This window comes from Nerophis ophidion, linkage group LG04, assembly GCF_033978795.1.
Source record: "Nerophis ophidion isolate RoL-2023_Sa linkage group LG04, RoL_Noph_v1.0, whole genome shotgun sequence".
In the NCBI taxonomy this organism is placed as follows: domain Eukaryota; kingdom Metazoa; phylum Chordata; class Actinopteri; order Syngnathiformes; family Syngnathidae; genus Nerophis; species Nerophis ophidion.
The window spans coordinates 49,150,033-49,172,918 of record NC_084614.1 but is presented as its reverse complement, the minus strand read 5'-3'; the positions used below and the strand labels follow the sequence as shown (position 1 = coordinate 49,172,918).

General features: G+C 38.4%; 1 protein-coding gene across 1 annotated transcript in view; it reads left to right on the top strand.

The window, feature by feature from the left end:
• spns2 (SPNS lysolipid transporter 2, sphingosine-1-phosphate) overlaps positions 1-22,886 on the top strand; it is a 139,836-nt gene that overhangs the window by 83,330 nt on the left and 33,620 nt on the right. The window contains exons 4-5 of the mRNA XM_061898240.1: positions 3,548-3,699; positions 5,054-5,120. Of these exons, the coding sequence (XP_061754224.1) occupies positions 3,548-3,699; positions 5,054-5,120 (219 nt within the window). The remainder of the gene's footprint in view (positions 1-3,547; positions 3,700-5,053; positions 5,121-22,886) is intronic.

Below are 22,886 nucleotides of genomic sequence, written 5' to 3'. Positions count from 1 at the left end.
TAATAATGTTGCTTGGATTGAATTGAATTTGAACCAGGCAGCACAGTGGAAGAGGTGTTAGTGTGTCTGCCTCACAATACGAAAGTCCTGAGTAGTCCTGAGTTCAATCCCGGGCTCGGGATCTTTCTGTGTGGAGTTTGCATGTTCTCTCCGTGACTGCGTGGGTTCCCTCTGGGTACTCCAACTTCCTCCCAGCCATGCCCGGCTCTACGCAGGGGCAAGAAGGGGCAGAGCCCCCTTAAATACATTTCCTGCCCCCTCAAATCAAAATTTGAGAAAGCAAATTTTAATAAACTCACAAAATTACTACATTACAAGTTGAAAAAATTATATGCACCAGCGGAAAAATCCGCCGAAAAAGGGACACACACGATATAGTAGTGTCGGCTTCCCTCGCATCCCTCCCTCCGCTGTGCGTGTATTCAACATTCCACATGTTGCGCAGCAGACACACACCCGCACACACACACCCGCACACAGCCCTCAGTAAACATCCAATCACTGTTGCAGTATGAAAGTAAAAGAAAATGAAAAGTTGTCTACATTTATCATATACTTGTTAGGATGGGTGTGTATGTGTAGTCTTATCTGTCATAAACACATTTATCGTCGCGGACTTTCGGTGCTACGGAGTTCCTTTTTTTTTTTTTTTTTTTTACAACTTGACGAGAGCAGTGACAGCAGAGGCTCTGAGCAGCAGTGGTTTGGAAGGCAGATAGCCTCCACTGTCCCTGTAACAAGCTACAAGTCATTTATGATGCTGTTAATGACGGTAAAAATGAAACATAAGGTATATATCCTGCTTAGCAGTCCTCCTCTGCTGTCCTCTGTTCAGAGCGGAGTCCCTAGCAACGGCCCGTTTTACTTAGCAACGGTCTGGCAATCGACTGCTGGAATTTTTTTTCTGTTGTTTTTCTTGTAATTCAACATAGTCAACCTTTAATGTTTCAATCTATATTTTGTAATAAACAAATTATAAGTTTCATTTGATATGACCAAGACACCTAAAAACAAAAACACAGCCGTTTTCATCAATTTACAAGCAAGTGGGCAACACACATATATTGGAGTGAATGAATTTTGTGCCCAGATGAGTTCCCACGTCCACTGCATGTGACAAACTGAAGACAAGTGACCTGTGTCTGACAGACCCCTAAGTAAAGCCTGGAGCATGATGTGTACACATGATGCCCCCTTCACATTTCTGACTGCCCCCTCATATAAGAATGCCTAGAACCGCCCCTGCTCCCACCTCAAAAGACATGCAACTGGGGATAGGTTGATTGGCAAAACTAAATTGGCCCTAGTGTGTGAATGTGAGTTTGAATGTTGTCTGTCTATATGTGTTGGCCCTGTGATGAGGTGGGGACTTGTCAAGGGTGTACTCCGCATTGCGCCTGAATGCAACGGAGATATGCTCCAGCACCCCCCGCAACCCCAAAAGGGACAAACGGCAAAAAATGGATGGATGGATGGAATTTTAATCATTTTATAAAGTTTTGAGACACCCCGTTTTGAAATAAACTCTTTTGATGTTTTTACAAATAAATAATGATTTCCGCTGAGACTTTGAGAAAAATAAAAAATGAATGCTCAAAGCTTTTACAACATTTCAGAAACTACATTACAGAAACTACATTACAGTAGGTTCACACAAATAATGCATGTTCTATGGCAGTTTTTCACCGCGACCCAGAGAGGGACAAGCGGTAAAAAATGGATGGATGGCAACTTTAATACAACGTTGTTTTATGGCCCGATCGGCAAGGGGAAAATAATTATGTAACTACGAATCCAACAGAGGGCGCAGTCTTAAAGGTTGGTTCACATAATTTTTTAGAGCAGGAAGATATTTTAATAAGTTTTAATGTTGTGTAATTGCTATTTTAAATACATTTAATGGAATAAGCGGTAGAAAATGGATGGATGGATGGACTGTGAAATAAAGACATTATAGGCTTTAGAGTAGTAAAAATAGGCATTTTTAGATTGCAGACTTCAGCCAAAGTTTTTCAAATCTACAACTTGAAAAAAATGGCAGTTTGTTTGACCATATTGTGAGTTTGCAGTGTGGAATATGTTTCTGTTTTTACAGTTTTTTTCAGTTGCTTACACACTAAATTTAAAATGTTCACACAGTTAACAAAGTCTACACACAATAAGCAAAACTGTGCAGATTTGCCTATTAGGCATGTACTCTGCTTCACAGTTTTTGCGAAATATTACACACAATGCTTTACATGCACCTTACCATCTTGCACATGTGATGTGGGTAAGATACTATGGCCTGATCCAGGTAGACGGGCAGGTGATGATTACAATCAGTAACTTAGGCTTTTGAGTATGTTCTTTCATAGAGTTGTTGTTACCTAAGTCTGGACATGTAGCTTATACACTACTGTAATTAGTATTTGTCTCCAGATTTTTTTTTAAAACCTTTTTATCCGTCTCAGATTTTAATTTGTACTGCATGTCATTGTTGACTATTGGGATATGTTACTTTACCTGACTGTGGAAAAAATACATATTTTCAGTTTGCACCATCATTGTTAGGCAGTTGTTGAAAATATTACAGGATATTTTTACTTTCTCTTTAGGTTCTTACATAAATGCCCACTTCAAAGTAAACAATGACGATTTTTATGGATTTGCCAATATATTTTGTCAAGTTACAGTAATCATTCATCACATGTGCTAAAAAGGTCGGGCAAAATGCACCAAACATGTGATTTCTCATAGTAAAATAGGGTTTTTCACAAATGTGTTTTGTATTTATCATTGTTCTGGGTAACTCACTCCAATACTCTCTTATCATTTGAAGTCTGTGTAAGTGAGATGAAAATAAAACTAAATTTTTACAAATGCTTGCTTTATTTTGATGAATGGGTATATGTTTTGACTGAAGTGGGTCATTTTGCAAATAATCTACAAATTAAGACAACCCAATGTGCTGTTTGGAAAAGTGTGTATATATTTAGAAAAAAGACACAGTTAGTAAAATTGTGTGTAAGCAAATGGAAAAAAACTGTAATCCAGCGGCTAAAACAGAAAGTAATCTGAACTGATAATTAATTCATATCTATATGCTAATAATCATGCTTCTTGTTCATCGAGAAGGGCGCAAGATGTTATATTTATTCCTATTTGCACCACGATTAAATGAGTTTCATTGATAATCAGATGAGTGGTTTTGTGCTAACCTTGCTAACAAATAAACAAAATTAGAATTGTAATCATTATAAAAATATATAACATTCCTGCTTGCTGAAATTGTTTGTTCAATTGTACCACTCGTATAAATGTCAAATGTTAAATTGTATAGTAGTAGGATGTTTTGTATATAATGAGTGAGTTGCCATAGAAACAGCCTGTACAGCTGCTCTCTTGTTGATATATTTCATGTGGAATATTGTATCAAATGATTGTGTCTACAAGGACATTCCAGCCAGCCAATGAAATGTATCACAATGTATTCATCCTCCTCCTTAGATATTGAATGGTGAATAAGGAAAATCGCTGACACATCTGCTTGTGTTTCTCTCTGCAGTACTACTGGCTGTTTGTGCTCTCGAGGGGACTGGTGGGCATTGGTGAATCCAGCTACTCCTCCATCTCCCCCACCATCATAGGAGACCTGTTTACTAACAACAGACGCACCATGATGCTGTCTGTCTTCTACCTGGCCATCCCGCTTGGAAGGTAAGCAGCGAAAATGTGTAGCAATGTTCTTCAGTAATTCAATTCAATATTCAAAAGTTTATGGTATAGAACGAAAATGATAAGTTTATCACAAAAGTCAAAGTCCTTTAATGCAGCCCCACAAACACCTTTCACACAAAAACACAGACTGTACCTGCCTGCATAGCTCATGTGAAGCAACATGCTTGTTTCATGTTGAGAAACATGCGGAGCAACATACATAATGCAGTTCATTTGGAGCAACATGTATAGCTGATGTGGAGCAACATGCATAATAGACCATGTGGACCAACATACGTAGCTCATGTGGAACTACATGCTGAAGTGAGTTCATTTGCGAAAATATGCGGAACAAAATGTGGTGCAACATGTGGACCACATGCATCGATCATCAAGAGGTATTAAGAAAACAGGAAATGCAGGGAAACAACATTAAAACAAGAGCATACACAATTAACAAAAAGTGGCGATTTGTTCCATAAATACTTTCATGGAAAGCAGACTGTGAGAAGTCAATGTTTTTTTTTAATGTAATGTTGGGTAACTGAAGGAAGGAAAAGCAGAGTGACCTCTGAGTTCTTTTGGTATGGCTTGCCAAAATGGTTCAGCGATGACAACACAAACAATAGAAGGTGTATTTGTCTTAAGGTTGTTTTGACCTTTTCAAGGAAATGACAACTTCAGGGCCAAAACGCACGCACGTAAAAATGATGCAACTTTTTTTTTTACTTCATATTTCTTAACTTTACCTCTCACACTGTAACAACTTTACTCTTTTATCTTGAGAACTTTACTATCATACAATTGTTTTATCATGACAACTTTACTATCATACAATTGTTTTATCATGACAACTTTACTATCATACAACTGTTTTATCATGACAACTTTATTATCTTACAACTGTTTTATGATGACAACTTTACTATCATACAACTGTTTTATCATGACAACTTTACTATCATACAACTGTTTTATTATGACAACTTTATTATCTTACAACTTTTTTATCGTGACAACTTTACTATCATTCAACTGTTTTATCATGACAACTTTACTATCATACAACTATTTTATTATGACAACTTTACTATCATAACAAATTTTACTATAAAACAACTTTACTATCATAATACATTTGCTACAATAACAACTTTACTGTCATAACGTTGCTATAATAACATATTTACTATCATAACATATTTACATTCATTAAAAAACTTTACTAGCACAACAACTTGACTGTAATAACACCGTTATTACCAACAAACATGCAGTGTAATAGTTGTTTGCAGAAAATGTGTTCTGTCACGTTTGTGTGTATCTAATCTGCAGTTGTGCTGTTTTCCTGCAGCGGATTGGGTTACATCCTGGGCTCCAGTGCCAAGGTAGCTGCTGGAGACTGGCACTGGGCACTGAGGGTTAGTGAGCGCGCACGCACACACACACACACACACACACACACACACACACAAAGACTTAGAGGCCCTCCTGCAGGGCAGTGGTCCTGTCCATCATGAATCCTGGTTCAGAAGGGTCATTTTTGGCAGTAGCACCAACAGGACACTCATGGTAGAATTGCAATGAAGTGACAGTGCAAATAGAGCTGAACGCTGAACTACTTACACACACGCACACACACACACACACACACACACGCGCGCACACACAAACAAAGGCCTCCAGCGTCCTTTCGAAAACTTTTCACCTCTGGTAACGTAATCTAACATGATGGAAAATGGCTTCTTTTTACCCGTAAGCTGTATGAAAATACTTAGTTGTGTAAAGCTGAATGTAGTTACTTTCAACAGCACACAGTGTTCCCCCTTCAAATTTGTTCACTTTATAAATTCAAATATAAATATTTTTATGTCCATTTTCTTTAGCTTTTCCCACATTTACAATAAACATTCAAACCCCGTTTCCATATGAGTTGGAAAATGGTGTTAGATATAAATATAAACGGAATACATCCATTTCCATTTTTGGAAATGGACTTATTCCGTTTATATTTAAACGGAATACTCCAAAGACATGCACCTGGGGATAGGTTGATTGGCAACACTAAATTGGCCCTAGTGTGAAAATGTGAGTGTGAATGTTGTCTGTCTATCTGTGTTGGCCCTGCGATGAGGTGGCGACTTGTCCAGGGTGTACCCCGCCTTCCGCCCGATTGTAGCTGAGATAGGCGCCAGCGCCCCCCGCGACCCCGAAAGGGAATAAGCGGTAGAAAATGGATGGATGGATGGACAATGATTTGCAAATCATTTTTAACCCCCATTCAATTGAATGCACTACAACAGGGGTGCTCACACTTTTTCTGCAGGCGAGCTACTTTTCAATTGACCAAGTCGAGGAGGTCTACCTCATTCATATTTATCATTTATATTTATTTATTTATGAAAGAGACATTTTTGTTAACAAGTTAATGGTGTTTTATGATAATACAAGCAAGTTTAACACATTTTAACACACTCATTTCTTTCATGAAGACAAGAATATAAATTAGTGTGTTACCTGATTCTGATGACTTGCATTGATTGAAGACAGTGGTGCTGATAACGTCCGCATTTTCAAATGGAGGAGAAAAAAGTATCCCTTTCTGTCCAATGCCACATGAAAGTGGTTGGATTTGGCATCTCATTTGTCCAACTTGCAAACTCGTTTTAAAACACTTTGTTATGAGAGTAGCATTTGTCTGTGTGGCCCTCTAATGTGTGGCAGCAGGTGAGTGATGTAAGTGAGTGTGTGGGCGAGGGAGGAGAGGGAGCGGTCGCTGAGGGCGGTGGAAAAATACATTGCCATCAAACTCCATAGCTTGCTAGCTTGTGCATGCTAGCTTTCTGAGACTCTTATTTTGTTAGCACAGGCAGGAAGAAGCAGGTCTTTTATGGTGAAGACAGGAACTGTGCAGTCGGTCTTTAGAGTTTTGACAGCAGGTACGGCCCAAGAGTCTGTTGAAATAGAAAGTGTTTCTGTCAGTGATTTTTTTCTTAATAATGAGCTCGCAGCAGCCAGCGTCATCTCACAAGATCCTGAAGTGAAGTCTTGGTGAAAATTGATGATTGCTCATTTTTATGTCTATTTTTAATGCCTGGCTTGCGATCGACTGACACAATCTCCGCGATCGACCGGTAGCTCGCGATCGACGTAATGCCCACCCCTGCACTACAAAGACAAGATATTTGATGTTCAAACTCAAAAACGTTGTTTTATTTTTTTGCAAATAATAATTAACTTAGAGTTTCATGGCTGCAACACGTGCCAAAGTAGTTGGGAAAGGGCATGTTACATTACCTTTTCTTTTAACAACACTCTATAAACGTTTGGGAACTGAGGAAACTAATTGTTGAAGCATTGAAAGTGGAATTCTTTCCCATTCTTGTTTTATGTAGAGCTTTAGTTGTTCAACAGTCCGGGGTCTCCGCTGACGTATTTTACGCTTCATAATGCGACAAAAATTTTCGATTGGAGACTGGTCTGGACTGCAGGCAGGCCAGTCTAGGCCGCACCTTTTTACTATGAAGCCACACTGTTGTAACAGGTAGCTTGGCATTTTCTTGCTGAAATAAGCAGGGGCGTCTACGATAACGTTGTTTGGACGGCAACATATGTTGCTCCAAAACCTGCATGTACCTTTCAGCATTAGTGGTGCCTTCACAGATGTGTAAGTTACCCATGCCTTGGCCACTAATACACCCCCATACCATCACACATGCTGGCTTTTTATCTTTGCGCCTAGAACAATCCGGATGGTTATTTTCGTCCTTGATCCGGAGGACACAACGTCCACAGTTTCCCCCCAAAAAATGAAATACGGACTCGTCAGACCACAGAACACGTTTCCACTTTGCATCAGTCCATCTTAGAGGGTCTCAGGCCGAGCGAAGCCGGCGGCGTTTCTGGGTGTTATTGATAAATGGCTTTCGCTTTGCATAGCAGAGCTTTAACATGCACTTACAGATGTAGCGACCAACTGTATTTAGTGACAGTGGTTTTCTTAAGCGTTCCTGAGCCCATGTGGTGATATCCTTGAGAGTTTGATGTCGGTTTTTGATACAGTCCCATCTGAGGGATCGAAGGTTACGGTCATTCAATGTTGGTTTCCGGCCATGCCACTTATGTGGAGGGATTTCTCCAGATTCTCTGAACCGTTGTGATGATATTATGGACCGTAGATGTTGAAATCCCAAAATTTCTTGCAATTGCAGTTTCAGAAATGTTGTTCTTAAACTGTTTGACTATTTGCTCACGCAGTTGTGGACAAAGGGGTGTACCTCGCCCCATCCTTTATTGTGAAAGACTGAGCATTTTCGATGAAGCTGTTTTCATGTTCCCAATTAGCCTGCACACCTGTGGGATGTTCCAAATAAGTGTTTGATGAGCATTCCTCAACTTTATCAGTCTTTATTCCCACCTTTCCCAACTTCTTTGTCACGTATTGCTGACATCAAATTATACAGGTAATGATTATTTGCAAAAAGAAAGAAAACGTTTATCAGTTAGAACATCAAATATGTTGTCTTTGTAGCATATTCAACTGAATATGGGTTGGAAATGATTTGCAAATCATTGTATTCCGTTTACATTTACATCCAACACAATTTCCCAACTCATATGGAAACGGGGTTCGTAAATGTAAACTATCCTTTAAATTTACAGTGACATTTAGGGTGTGATTTACTAAATATTAGGCACGGCATGGCGTAGTGGGTAGAGCTGCTGTGCCAGAAACCTGAGGGTTGCATGTTCGCACTCCGCCTATTGACATCCAAATCGCTGCCATTGTGTCTTTGGGCAGGACACTTCACCCTTGCCCCCGGTGCCGCTCACACTGGTGAATGAATGATGAATGAATGATAGGTGGTGGTCGGAGGGGCCGTAGGCGCAAACTGGCAGCCCCGCTTCCGTCAGTCCACCCCAGGGCAGCTGTGGCTACAGATGTAGCTTACCACCACCAGGTGTGAATTAATGATGGGTTCCCTCTTCTCTGTGAGCGCTTTGAGTATCTAATAATATAAAAGCTCGATATAAATCTAATCCATATTATTATTATTACAAATGTTTGTATATTTTTATGTATTAAAACACACACACTTGATAGCACACAAAGCTGATCTACCTAACTCATGCATTGCGTCTCTTAAATGACCAAAATAATCCACAATCTATTTAGTGTTTGTCATCATGTATATGCACAATAAGCAGTATGCTGATTATTATGACACACCATACTGGGAAGAGGAGATTGAAATATATTCATTTAGTGCTCACAATGTGATTTATCAAACTTTGATCTAACCTTTGGAAGCTTCATGCATACAGACACAGTTATGCACATGTGGATGCGACGTGGTTAGAAGATAAACAGAGAATATTTATTGTTTGTGAGGACAACCAACATATTTCTAGACATATTAGTATTAGACATATGATCTGTCCAGCAAATACATCTTTAAGCTACTGGATGACTTAAGGCCTGATTAGGAGTCAGCAGACCACCAAATCATGTTTCCTGTTTTTTTTTTTTTTTAATGCTGTTCATTATTTTCATATTGAGATATGTTGTTAACATTGCTCCTTTGAAAAAACCTGCAACATGCATTATTTTGTGTCTGGATCATTCCACACCAGCCATCACAACAGTCTGCACCAGTTATTAATTGTACACTAAGTTTAGTAGATCACCTGCAACACATCCACTAATAGTACACACAGTTTTATACTTTGTACACACTATTTAGTACTTGGTATTTGAATATTAGTAGATGACACACTAAGGGCCTGAATTACTTGATATCACATGCAAAGCTAATTCATTAAACAATTGCATTGATGATTGCATCGTTTATTAAGCAGAATAAGGAACACAATCTATTTAACGTGTCTTCATAAATATGCAGAATATATGCTGATCATCAGATTGCTCACAATACTGGGAGAAGATGCAAAAATAACTATTCTGTACACAGTGTGATTTATCAAAAAATAAAACTCAACTGCAAACGCTACCGTATTTTTCGGAGTATAAGTCGCTTCGGAGTATACGTCGCACCGGCTGAAAATGCATAATAAAGGAAAAAAAAACATATACGTCGCACTGGAGTATAAGTCGCATTTTTGGGGGAAATGTATTTGATAAAACCCAACACCAAAAAAAGACATTTGAAAGGCAATTTAAAATAAATAAAGAATAGTGAACAACAGGCTGAATAAGTGTGCGTTATTTGACGCATTGATAACCAACTGAGAACGTGCCTGGTATGTAAACATAACATATTATGGTAAGAGTCATTCAAATAACTATACCATATATCCATCCATCTAGAACATGCTATACGTTTACCAAACAATCTGTCACTCCTAATCGATAAATCCGATGAAATCTTCCTCCTCTTTGTCGCTTCTAAACAACTCTGCCAACTCCAAAGGTATGCGGCGCTTCCTCTTGTCGTTTTCTGCTGCATATTTCACTACCTCCAGCTTGTAATCTGCAGTCTAGTCTCTTACGTGAATGAGCCAAATAATATTATTTGATATTTTACAGTAATGTGTTAATAATTTCACACATAAGTCGCTCATGACCAGCTACCCCTAAAGTGGTACATGTCTGCTGCATGTATGAAAACCGCAAAACGTCATAGGAGCATGATAACATGAATGTGCAGTAAAGGATGACTGTGGTGAAAGCCCTGTATAGTACACGCAAAATTATATTTTAAATAAGGTGGTCTGCACCATTTTTCAATTGTATACCACACGCAACACATCCACTACTAGCACCGATACATGCAATTTTATAATTTCACAATCTGTTTTTTTTTACCGCGTGGTATTTACATCTGAGTAGATCAGTACTTCACTGTCAGGACACTGTAAAGCTTTAAAGTAAGTCTAACATGCACATGTTGGGGATGTGGAAGGAAATGCCGTATTTTTGGGAGTATAAAGCGCACCTAAAATCCTTTCTATTTCTCAAAACTGGACCGTGCGCCCTATAACCCGGTGTGCCTAATGTACGGAATCATTTTTGGTTGCGCTGACGGACTTCAAAGCTTTTTTATTTGGTAAATGGGGAAATGGTAAGTGTGACCAGTAGATGGCAGTCACACATAAGAGATATGTGTAGACTGCAATATGACTCACGTAAACAACACCAAAATGTTATATGTTCCATTAAAAATATAAAACATTACAAATCAAAATGTTAAACTATCAAAATGTTTCAGTATGACTTTGGTAAGCTATGACGGATTGCACTGAGCTTCAACATATAAGTATTGTTATGGTGTGTGTATAATGTAAGACATATTATTTTTTTACCTTCTGGTACCTGCTGATCTATATATATGATCTGCAAATCGTGTCGGCTTATGCCATTTTAGTTTGTAAACTCGCCATGACACATTTACGGCGTTGTTGTTGCACTAGTGAGCCACGGATGAGGAGATGCTGCTCCGTTAATGATTTGAATAAAGTCTGAATGTCATTAAAACAGTTAGCTCCATCTTTTAACGCTTCTTCCACTCACGTCCTTGCACGCTACACCGCTACAACAAAGATGACGGAGAAAAGACGCTGTCAAAGGTGAGCCACATAAATAAGACCGCTTATAAAACGGCGCATCCTGAAGCGACTGTCAGAAAGCGGCTTAAAGATGATCTGTAAAACATAATCCATGCAATATTTTGACCAAAGAACCACCATTACATGTTATGTAGACAACAAGGAAGTGTTTTCAATTTAGAAAAAAAAAATAATAATATGACTCCTTTAATGTGCCTTATAATTAGTCCGCCTTTTGTATGCAAATAGACCTGACTAAACCCGCTCATCGGCTGTGCAATATATAATCCGGTGCACCCTGTGGTCCTGAAAATATGGTATTTAACTTTTTGTTGGCCTGCTGCATGTTGAAAAAATGCAATCAAGAAAACACAACAACATCATTTTTTTTAAAAAGGATTAAAAAACATGCCACCCGAACGCCTCCCTAGGGAGGTGTTTAGGGCACGTCCAACCGGTAGGAGGCCACGGGGAAGACCCAGGACACGTTGGGAAGACTATGTCTCCCGGCTGGCCTGGGAACGCCTCGGGATCCCCCGGGAAGAGCTAGACGAAGTGGCTGGGGAGAGGGAAGTCTGGGTTTCCCTGCTTAGGCTGTTGCCCCCGCGACCCGACCTCGGATAAGCGGAAGATGATGGATGGATGGATTAAAAAACATAATATAACAACAAAATTGATGTTTAGTATGCATACACCTATTAAAGATATTGAATGCACTTTCTTACTGTCGCTTAAATGAAAGTTTGTCAGTTTTAAAAGCAGCGCAATGCAATGTAAGGTCAAACAAGACTCACTGACTTCAAGGTCAGCTATTAAAACCAAAACAATTTAAGGCTGACATTCCTCGTAATGAAGCAACTGGCACCCGGAAAATAAAAGTTGGGTTCCTGGATGTGATGGAGAGTTGGCTAGAAAACAGGATGTCAATTCCTACTTGTCACGTTGGAACATTTAAAACGTAACAATAAAGTGACATTCCAGCAAAACAATTTATCAACTTGCGCATGTAGAAGAAAACAATTATGATGACATGAAACATCATTTATGTTCCTGCTTTCCAGAATATCACTTCCGCTTGTTTTTGCCCATGAAGTTCCTGCTCGCATTCTCGCTCTGAGAAAACATGCTCGACCAAAAGGAGCAACTAATACTGTATGTGGAAAGTCCAAGCACCTATACGTACAGGAAGTGTCTAATGGGCCCTGTGAGAGTCAGGGTTAAAGGTCATTGCTGTGCTGTGCCTTTCGGAATAATGATGAAGGAACTTGAGCGTAAACAAAGAATTTCATGACACAAAATTGATTATGAACCATTTTAATGTATCACTGCCATTAGATTGTGGTAACTTTCAAAATAAACTTAAATGTTATGTCTTTTTTCAACTTTAAATATGATAATAGTACACATTTTGAAACTATTAAAATGTGTGTTGTGTCATCTCAGCTGACTTTATTTTAAAAAATGTTAACAAGATGTCCAAGATGAAGACTCATTTGAATAACAGGACTAAAAATAACAGGAGTGAGTTTTTAAATAGTAGAATTATAAATACATGAAATATGACATTTTTGCTAACAGCTTATTGACTCTAAACACATTACAGTGATTCAACAAAAATATTGCATTAAAAATAAATTATGTCGGTAACAGGACTGTGTTGCGATTTGAACCCCTGGTTATAGTGCAAGTATGATAGAATAATCATAAAAAAAAATAAACTTGCTCTTGTTCTTCATGACCTGCAGAGGATGCAAATGATGCAACTTCCTGCGGACCATGTGGCTTGTGGAATATTCCCCATTTTTCAGAAGGGGTAACAGGACTGAGTCAAAACCCACAAAACACCACTTAAGTTTACATTTAAACTGTTTTGTTGCATTTTAAAGAATGTAAAGTTAAAGTTTAATTTAGTAAGTGGGAACAAATTATATTTTTCCATTGTTCATCGTAGTTTGAATTAATATTAAACATGCAATTAGATCAACGTGCGGGACACTTTGGTTAAAAAAATATATTTTACAATCGATTTTATCCTGCTTTTCTACATCCCTTTTTTAAAAATGGTGACACAAATGGTATTGATTAAACAGAATGGCACAAACATACTGATTAATATAATAAATTAAAATCTATAGATTGTAATGTTTTTTTAAAAACGAGAAGTATTTTGTGTATGAGGACAGAACATCATTACTGTACATTTAAATCCCTCCTGTCAAGAAAAAGGAAATATTCAATATGTGTGATCCTCATACGTTATGACCCTCATCTGCGTCACAAAGCCAAGAGAAACTTGCTTCATAATTTTCATTGCACACGTCTAATGCTGTTCATAAGCTACAAATGTAATATGCAAAATATGCTGTGGAAAATGAAATTGCTTTGTGAGATATTGCCAGTTCATCAAATGTGTGTTTCATTCATAAACATATTTTTTCAGATAATAAATTAACATAACAGTACATTGTTGTACTGCAAAATATTGTCTGTACAGTCAACAACATGCATTACATTCAGTTGACTACTTTAGGACCAGCAGAGGAAAGAGAATAGAGAACAAATAAAAAATGTAAAATAGATTATACATAGAAGAAAAAAAATGTGTCGATGATACAGAAGTAGCTGGTAAATATATCATGAGTGGAATAAAGTTAAGAACTTATATTAATGATAAGCAGTTTTGAATGTACAGAGAATCCCAAAAATGATTGAAATTTGACCATTTTGAAGTCTCTTTTTTAAAGTGTTGAGTCCTTATTATATCTGACCCACAAATAGTCACTATTTTATTTGTTTTTGGATTTCAAAATGTTTCTATCTCTCTGGAGACAATATTTTGCGGCAATGTTAATTGTCTCGTTAAGTTCAAGAATGATTTAAGTGTACATGTACAATCACATTTGTGCATGTTTGTATTGTTATAGTTTTACTGTTATCATTCGGATATACAAACCCCGTTTCCATATGATTTGGGAAATTGCGCTGTTGTAATTTACGCTTCATAATGCGCCACACATTTTCGATGGGAGACAGGTCTGGACTGCAGGCGGGCCAGGAAAGTACCCGCACTCTTTTACTATGAAGCCACGCTGTTGTAATACGTGGCTTGGCATTGTCTTGCTGAAATAAACAAGGGCCTCCATGATAACGTTGCTTGGAGGACAACATATGTTGCCCTAAAACCTGTATGGACCTTTCAGCATTAATTGTGCCTTCACAGATGTTTAAGTTACCCATGCCTTGGGCACTAATACACCCCCATACCATCACAGATGTTGGCTTTCGAACTTTGCACCTATAATAATCCGGATGGTTATTTTCCTCTTTGTTCCGGAGGACACCACGTCCACAGTTTCCAAATATAATTTGAAATGTGGACTCATCAGACCTCAGAACACTTTTCCACTTTGCCTCAGTCAATCATTGGTGATCTCGGGCCCAGCGAAGCCGGCGGTGTTTCTGGGTATTGTTGATAAATGGGTTTTGCTTTGCATAGTAGTTTTAACTTGCACTTAGAGATGTAGCGACCAACTGTAGTTACTGACAGTGGTTTTATGAAGTGTTCTTGAGCCCATGTGGTGATATCCTTTACACACTGATGTCGGTTTTTGATGCAGTCTCACCTGAGGGATCAAAGGTCCGTAATATCATCGCTTACGTGCAGTGATTTCTCCAGATTCTCTGAACCTTTTGATGATTTTACGGACCGTAGATGGTAAAACCCCTAAATTCCTTGCAATAGCTCGTTGAGAAATGTTGTTCTAAAACTATTCGACAATTTGCTTATAAAATGGTGACCCTCGCCCCATCCTTGTTTGTGAATTACTTAGCATTTCATGGAAGCTGCTTTTATACCCAATCATGGCACCCACCTGTTTCCAATTAGCCTGCACACCTGTGGGATGTTCCAAATAAGTGTTTTAATGAGCATTCCTAAACTTTATCAGTATTTATTTCCACCTTTCCCAACTTCTAGGTCACGAGTTGCTGGCATCAAATTCTAAAGTTAATGATTATTTGCAAACAAACAAATGTTTATCAGTTTGAACATCAAATATGTTGTCTTCGTAGCATCAACTGAATATGGGATGAAAATGATTTGCAAATCATTGTATTCCGTTTATATTTACATCTAACACAATTTCCCAACTCAAATGGAAACGGGGTTTGTACTTGGATAAGAACTTAAGCTATGAAAACTTTGGGTCTGATCTAGTTAGATCCAAACAAAAAGTACTAAATAGTGTGTACAAAGTATACAATTGTGTGTACTATTATACGTGTTGCAGGTAATCTACTAAGACTTTGTGTACAATTAATAACAAGTACAAACGTGGTGCAGACTGTCATCTATAATTAAATGAGGATTTTGTGTTTCACCTTGGAGACACTCATTCACTGCACATTCATGACATCGTGCATGTGATGTTTTGTTGTGTGACATGCAGCACACAACTATAATTTGTACCACCTTTTTGGAGCAATTTAGACTGCACTTCCAGTATTTTGATACAACACCAGCAATAACAGCAATGGTGCACTGGAATGATCTAGATCAGGGGTCGGCAACCCGCGGCTCTTTGATCACTCTGGTGTGGCTCAGCTGTTAACTTGTCAACCTTCCCGAATTTACCGGGAGAGTTTTGACCTTAGTGCCTTTCCCTAAAATTGTCTGAGGTATGCATACTGCGATTTTCACTCGTGCTGCAACCTTGAGCCGTGATGGCAATACCCACATCTTCTACTACATGTAGTTGTCTCAGCTGTTATGCAACACTATGTGCGTGCCGGCTGGTCACATATTGTGTTAAACCACCAATAGAGTACTCAAGCGATTGCAAGCATACTTGTTCAACAGTCACACAGGTTACACTGAGGGGTGTGATATAAACAACTTTAACACTCTTGCTAATATGCGCCACACTGTGAACCCACACCAAACAAGAATGACAAACACATTTCGGGAAAACATCCGCACTGTAACACAACATAAACACAACATAACAAATACCCAGAATCCCATGCAACCCTGACTCTTGCAGGCTACATTATACACCCGCTAGCACCAAACCCTGCTAGCGGGGTGTATAATGTAGCCTGCAAGAGTCAGGGTTGCATGGGATTCTGGGTATTTGTTGTGTTGTGTTTATGTTGTGTTACGGAGCGGATGGTCTCCCAAAATGTGTTTGTCAATCTTGTTTGGTGTGGGTTCACAGTTTGGCGCATATTTTTAACAGTAATAAAGTTGTTTATTCGGCCACCCTCAATGTAACCTGTATGGCTGTTGAACAAGAATGCCTTGCCTTCGAATGTGTGCGTCTGCAAAAGCCACACACAACTCGTGACCTGACTGGTAAGCCGTTTGTACAAGTTGTGGAGGGCACTTAAGGCAGTGCCATCGTAGCACGCCCTTATTTTTGTTGATTGGGTATTACTCAGTAGACGTCCGTGGGAATAGTCACTCTGCAACCCGTGAATCTCCCGGACAAATCGGGAGGAATTGTATGCGTGATGTTAATAAGGGGAATTCTTACAAAACTCACTGGCTGCACTAACATCAAATATTCATATTTAGTTGCGGGCCGTGTGTCTTAGACCATTGGTTTATACATAGCACAATGCAAAAAAAAAACCTCTGTATACAGTGTTATTTCATTATAAATTTCAAGAGTCTTGTGGCTCCCATTATTTTCTTTATTTTGTGAAACAGGTCAAAATGGCTCTTTGAGTGGTAAAGGTTGCCGACCCCTGATCTAGATGCAAGAACATGCACGTTACTTGTAGTTATAGATCAATAGTATATAGTAAGGGCGTAGCAGTTTTGTAGATACTGCGGTATTGCGGTTTCAAAGTCTTCACAATAATAGCGCGATGCCTGACGTTCCATCCAGCCATCCATTTTCTACCGCTTATTCCCTGACGTTATTAAATAAAAACGTGGTGTGTAGTTTTTTTCCAGCGCATTAGCGTTGGCCGGGTCTGAAAATAAACTATATTTCCCATAATTCTCATAAGCAGGAAGTGAAGTGTGTTCGTCGTTGATGAGAGGATTTTTTTTTTTTAACATTTCCTAAAAAAATTGAATCAAAATCTATACATAACTATTTGAGTTATGTTGGTAACAAACAGACAAACAAAACATTACCTCTTTGGCAGAGGTAAGAGAGTATGCGTTCTGCAAAGCAGTTTTCGTCTCGAACGTTTCCAAGGCGACACAGAGCCAGACGCACTGCACGGAAGTAATCACCAAATAAAATGTTCAACTCGCGAACTATGAAAAAACTGAAGTGCTACGTGATTGTTATTAAATTCATCTATCTATTTTTTCACCGCTTGACTAATTCGGACGGAAGGTAGGGTACACCGCGGACAAGTCGCCAACTCATAAACTGCCTGCGTGAAAATATATTTGAAACCAGCGAAGCCAAACATCAGTTTGTGAGGTATTTACACTATTGAAAGTTGAATTGAAAGTTAAATTCCAGACTGATAGAAACATGACCACTGAAGAGGAGACTGGTTCTCAGGAAGTAAAAGTTGAAAGATACTAAAGTGAACATTATTGTTTCACACTAAATGCTTACATTGTCACTTTAAAGACATGCAACTGTTAAGTTTTTAATTGAAAGTTAAATTCCAGACTGATAGAAACATGACCACTGAAGAGGAGACTGGTTCTCAGGAAGTAAAAGTTGAACGATACTAAAGTGAACATTATTGTTTCACACTAAATACTTACATTGTCACTTTAAAGACATGCAACTGTTAAGTTTTTTTTTTTAAATATTTGCTTGAAACAGTGGATGTTCCTGCACAGTTATTTGCACTTGAAATACAGGTATGTAGTAATAAATTTGATTACAACATTTTAGCATTATGTTTGTGTTCAATTGTTTTTTTTTCCTAAACATTCCTGCAAATTCATTTTACACACTATGCAAAAAATAAAATTGCATGTCCTGTGAGTTGGCGTGTTGTGTGTGATCTACTAAGACTGTGTGCAATTGAAAAGTGGTGCAGACCGCCTTATTTAAATGAAAATTTTGCGTGCATACACAGCTTTTACCACCAAGTGCGATCGCTTTCTACACATTCATGTTATAATGCGCCTACTTGTGTGCGATGTGTTGAACCAGCAGCACACATCTATATTCCGCAACACATTTACTATATCACAATTAAGACAAAGAAACGCATGAAAATGCACAATGAAAGTTGCCTTTTCATGTAGGAGATATATTATAGTAATACATTTACTAAATAAAAACACAAACAACATTTAAAAAATGCCATAGGACACCAAAACATCCATCCATCCATCCATTTTCTACCGCTTATTCCCTTTCGGGGTCACGGGGGGCGCTGGCGCCTATCTCAGCTATAATCACCAAAACATATCAATTGAATTTGTTTTAATCAGCCCAGTGAGTTTACCAGCAGCTATAACAATATAAAAGTAGATTGCTGAATAGACGATATGTCTAATGTTTTTTTATTACTGACCATCCGTAATGTTGACACACATAGGACGGAGGATTTTCTCCCTATTTTTGGTTTGAGCAGCATGTAAACTGATCCCCCAGCCGTGTGCGACTGTGCTAAAAAAAACACTCAATAGTGCTCGCAAAATGGTGATGAGTGTTGATAAATCACATTGCGTGTGCATTATCTTCTCCCAGCATACATTTTGCATATTAATAAAGACAGAGACACAAAATTGATTACACGCTTTAATGAAATTTTACTGCCTTTTTTACATCACGGCCAGGGAACTATAGATGAAAACTAGCCTTCTGGCTAATTCTGGCTTTTTTAACCATGTCTAGTCATGTGTTTTATACAATTGCATTGTCCACTTTTAAATAAACTAATCTTAATCTCAATTGTGCTCACTTAACAGACGCGATCCACTTTGCACACATTTAGTAAATAGATAGGTTTTAGTACACAAACCTTTAGTAAAAAAGACCTACTCAGTGGCCTAGTGGTTAGAGTGTCTGCCCTGATATCCGTAGGTTGTGAGTTCAAACCCTGGCCAAGTCATACCAATGACTATAAAAACAGGAGCCATTACCTCCCTGCTTGGCACTCAGCATCAAGGGTGGGAATTGGGGGTTAAATCACCAAAGATGATTTCCGGGCGCGGCCACTGCTGCTCCCCACTGCTCCCCTCACCTCCCAGGTGATGATCAAGGGTAATGGGTCAAGCGCAGAGAATATTTTCGCCATACCTCGTGTGTGCGTGACAATCATTGGTACTTTAACTTTAACTTTAAATCAGGCCCTTACATTATCCCACCCCTCCTGAATTGTATACAAGAAGTCCAAGTATGGATAGCAGCAATCTTTTCAGCTTGAACAAAAGCAGGACAGAGATGTACAGTATGTGTTTGGTGATCCAAACATTTTAAATGGTTTAAACATTTTAAACTTGCCTCATTCTCTGTGCTTTTCTGAAAGACCTTGGTTTTATCATGAACTGTAATTTCAAACTACACTGTAAGAAAAAAAAAAAATGTTGACTCAACTCAACTCAGTCAAGTTATTTTGTTGTTTTGACTGCGTTCATTTGAGTAAATGTATAGTGTCAAATATATTACACTTCAAAACATGAGTTGTCATTCATTTAAAATTAGTTAGTTAATACTATTAATATTAATAATAATAATAATAATAATATTGATACTAATTAGTTAGTCCTGTTGGTCGGCATCCCAGCGAGAGTGGAAATATTACACTAAGTGTTTGTTTTATTTTGGTTTGTTATGGTTCGTTTGTACAGTATGTTTAGCACTTAGCAATGCTGCGGATGCTATAGTGTCACAATGAAACTGCATCCATCCCTCGGCTTCTGAAACTTATCGCTCATCCTCTTTGTGTCTGGGCTCCAAAATATAAGGTCCGAAGTCATCATTTTTCCAAAAGTAATCGTTGTTGGCTCTCGCAAAGTCTGCTTGATTAGTATTGTCGTTGATGAGAAAGGGATCTGTGTTTCCTAGCACGACATCACGCGATCACGTGACTGGCTTCCTCATTATATCTCAAAATGGCTCGGAAATCCATGTGAGATTGATACTATTTTGATCATATCTATTTATCCACAACTTTTTTAATTCTTTAGGTGTCATAAATCCCATATATATAATAGCTTCCATAGAAAGGTAGAGTACAATTCTACTGGTACTTTGAAAATGCTGCTCTTTGTTTTGAAATGTTTAAATGGACTGGCCTCACTCCCCAGGTAGAGCATTGAGCTCTGCAAACAAACTACTTTTGTCTGTCACACACTCAAGATACTCAGTTCTTGAGGGGACAGAGTCTTTTCTGTGGCTGCCCCCAATCTGCCCCTGCACATTATGGCTGCATAAACACTTGATCATTTTAAAACCTAGCACCTTGGTACTATCTCGTTTTAACAGTTTGAAATAAACTTTAACTACTGTCTATCTGTGTTGGCCCTGCGATGAGGTGGCGACTTGTCCAGGGTGTACCCCGCCTTCTGCCCGATTGTAGCTGAGATAGGCGCCAGCGCCCCCCGCGACCCCAAAAGGGAATAAGCGACAGAAAATGGATGGATGGATACATTTAACTAATATTTGCTGTTATTTATCACTGTTTGTTGTATTATTCACTGTTTTATTGCTTTAATCATCTTATGTGCCTTGTGAAGAACTTTGGTCAACTTAGGTTATATAAATAAAGTTTGACTTGACTTGCCTAATGCTAACTTATAATCATGCTAAATTATACTATGCTAATAACCTATGCTAATGCTAATTTATACCCATGACTTTTACCCATGCTAGTGTAGACTATTATAAATGATACTAATGCTAACTTTTACCTATGGTACATTTTAATTTTATGCTCATGGTTAATTATACCCATGCTAACACAGGGGTTTGCTTTGGAGTCTTATGTGGCTCTTAGGCCGCCTTGTTGTGGCTCCCTCAGATTTTTTTTCAACCCAAGAGTGAGAAAAAGTTGCATTTTCAAAAATAGTTCTATCATTTCCGACTGTCTGGGGACTCAGGCAGTGAATGCACACAGGCTGCGTCCTAAAGCGCAAGGAGGGCAAGTAAAAGGGAAGCCTGTGTGCTCAATTCAGCTTCTTAAGTGTGCAACCCTTTGAGTTAGCCAACCATTAATACTTGCCCAAAAAAGAACAGATACAAGCAAAAATAGTTTAATTTCACATGGATGGATGGCTTTTTCTGGAAAATAAAAAAAAAAGATGAAAACTTTTGAAAGTATATAGGCTATGTTACGTTTTTCAACGTTGTACTATGTTTCTTTACTAGAAGATGCGGCAAAATGCTGCAGACCCCTGTGTTAACTTTCACTAATGCTAACTTATACAATGATAAATGGTACACACGCTAACTAATACTAACTCATACTAATGATAATTTATACTCATGCGAACATATACTAATGCTAACATATACTAATGATAAAGTATACTCATGCTGAGTTCCGGAAATGCTAAATTATACTAATGATAAATTATACTTATGCTAACATATGCTAATGATAATTAATGCTAATGTTGAATATACTCATGATAACATATACAAATGATAAATTATACTTATGCTAACAAATGGTAATGCTAACCTATACTATTGAATAATATACTTCCATGAATTGATTTATGTGGACCCCGACTTAAAAAAGTTGAAAAACTAATTCGGGTGTTACCATTTAGTGGTCAATTGTACGGAATATGTACTGTACTGTGCAATCTACTAATAAAAGTATCAATCAATCAATTGATGAATATACTAATGCTAACACATACTAATGCTAACTTACAATACATCTGGAAAGTATTCACAGCGTTATGTTTTTTTCCAAATTGGAGATAATTCATTTTTGTCCTCAAAATTCTAAACACAGTATCCCATAATGACAATGTGATAACGTTTTTGGAGCTTTTTGAAATGTATTTAAAATAAAGAAATAACCATCAATCCATCCGTTCATTTTCTTCCGCTTATTCGAAGTTGGGTCGCTGGGTTAGCAGACCGAGCTACATCGTCCAGATCCCGAAGCGTTCCCAGGCCAGCTGGGAGACATAGTCTCTCCACCGTGTCTTGGGTCTTCCCCGTGGTCTCCTACCCGGATGGACGCACTCTAAACACCTTTCCAGGGAGGCATTATGGCGGCATTCTGACCAACAGCCCAAACCACCTAATCTGGTTCCTTTCGGTGGGAAGAAATAACATGTACAGAAGTATTCACATCCTTTGCTCAATACTTTGCTGATGAACCTTTGGCAGCAATTACATCCTCAAGTATTTTTGAATACGATGCCACGAGCTTGGCACACCTTATGTGTCTTTTGGCAGCTTCACCCATTCCCCTTTGCAGCACCTCTCAAGCTCCATCATGTTATACAGGTAGTGCCAGTGAACAGCCATTTTTAGATCTCTCTGGAGATGTTCATTGGGATTCAAGTCTGGGCTCAGACTAGGCCACTTAAGGACATTTACTGAGTTGTTCTTGAAGCCATTCCTTTGATATTTTGGCTGTGCCATCATTGCCATCCTCTGGAGCAGGTTTTCATCCAGGATGTCTCTGCACATTGCTGCATTCATCTTTCCCTATATCCTGATTTT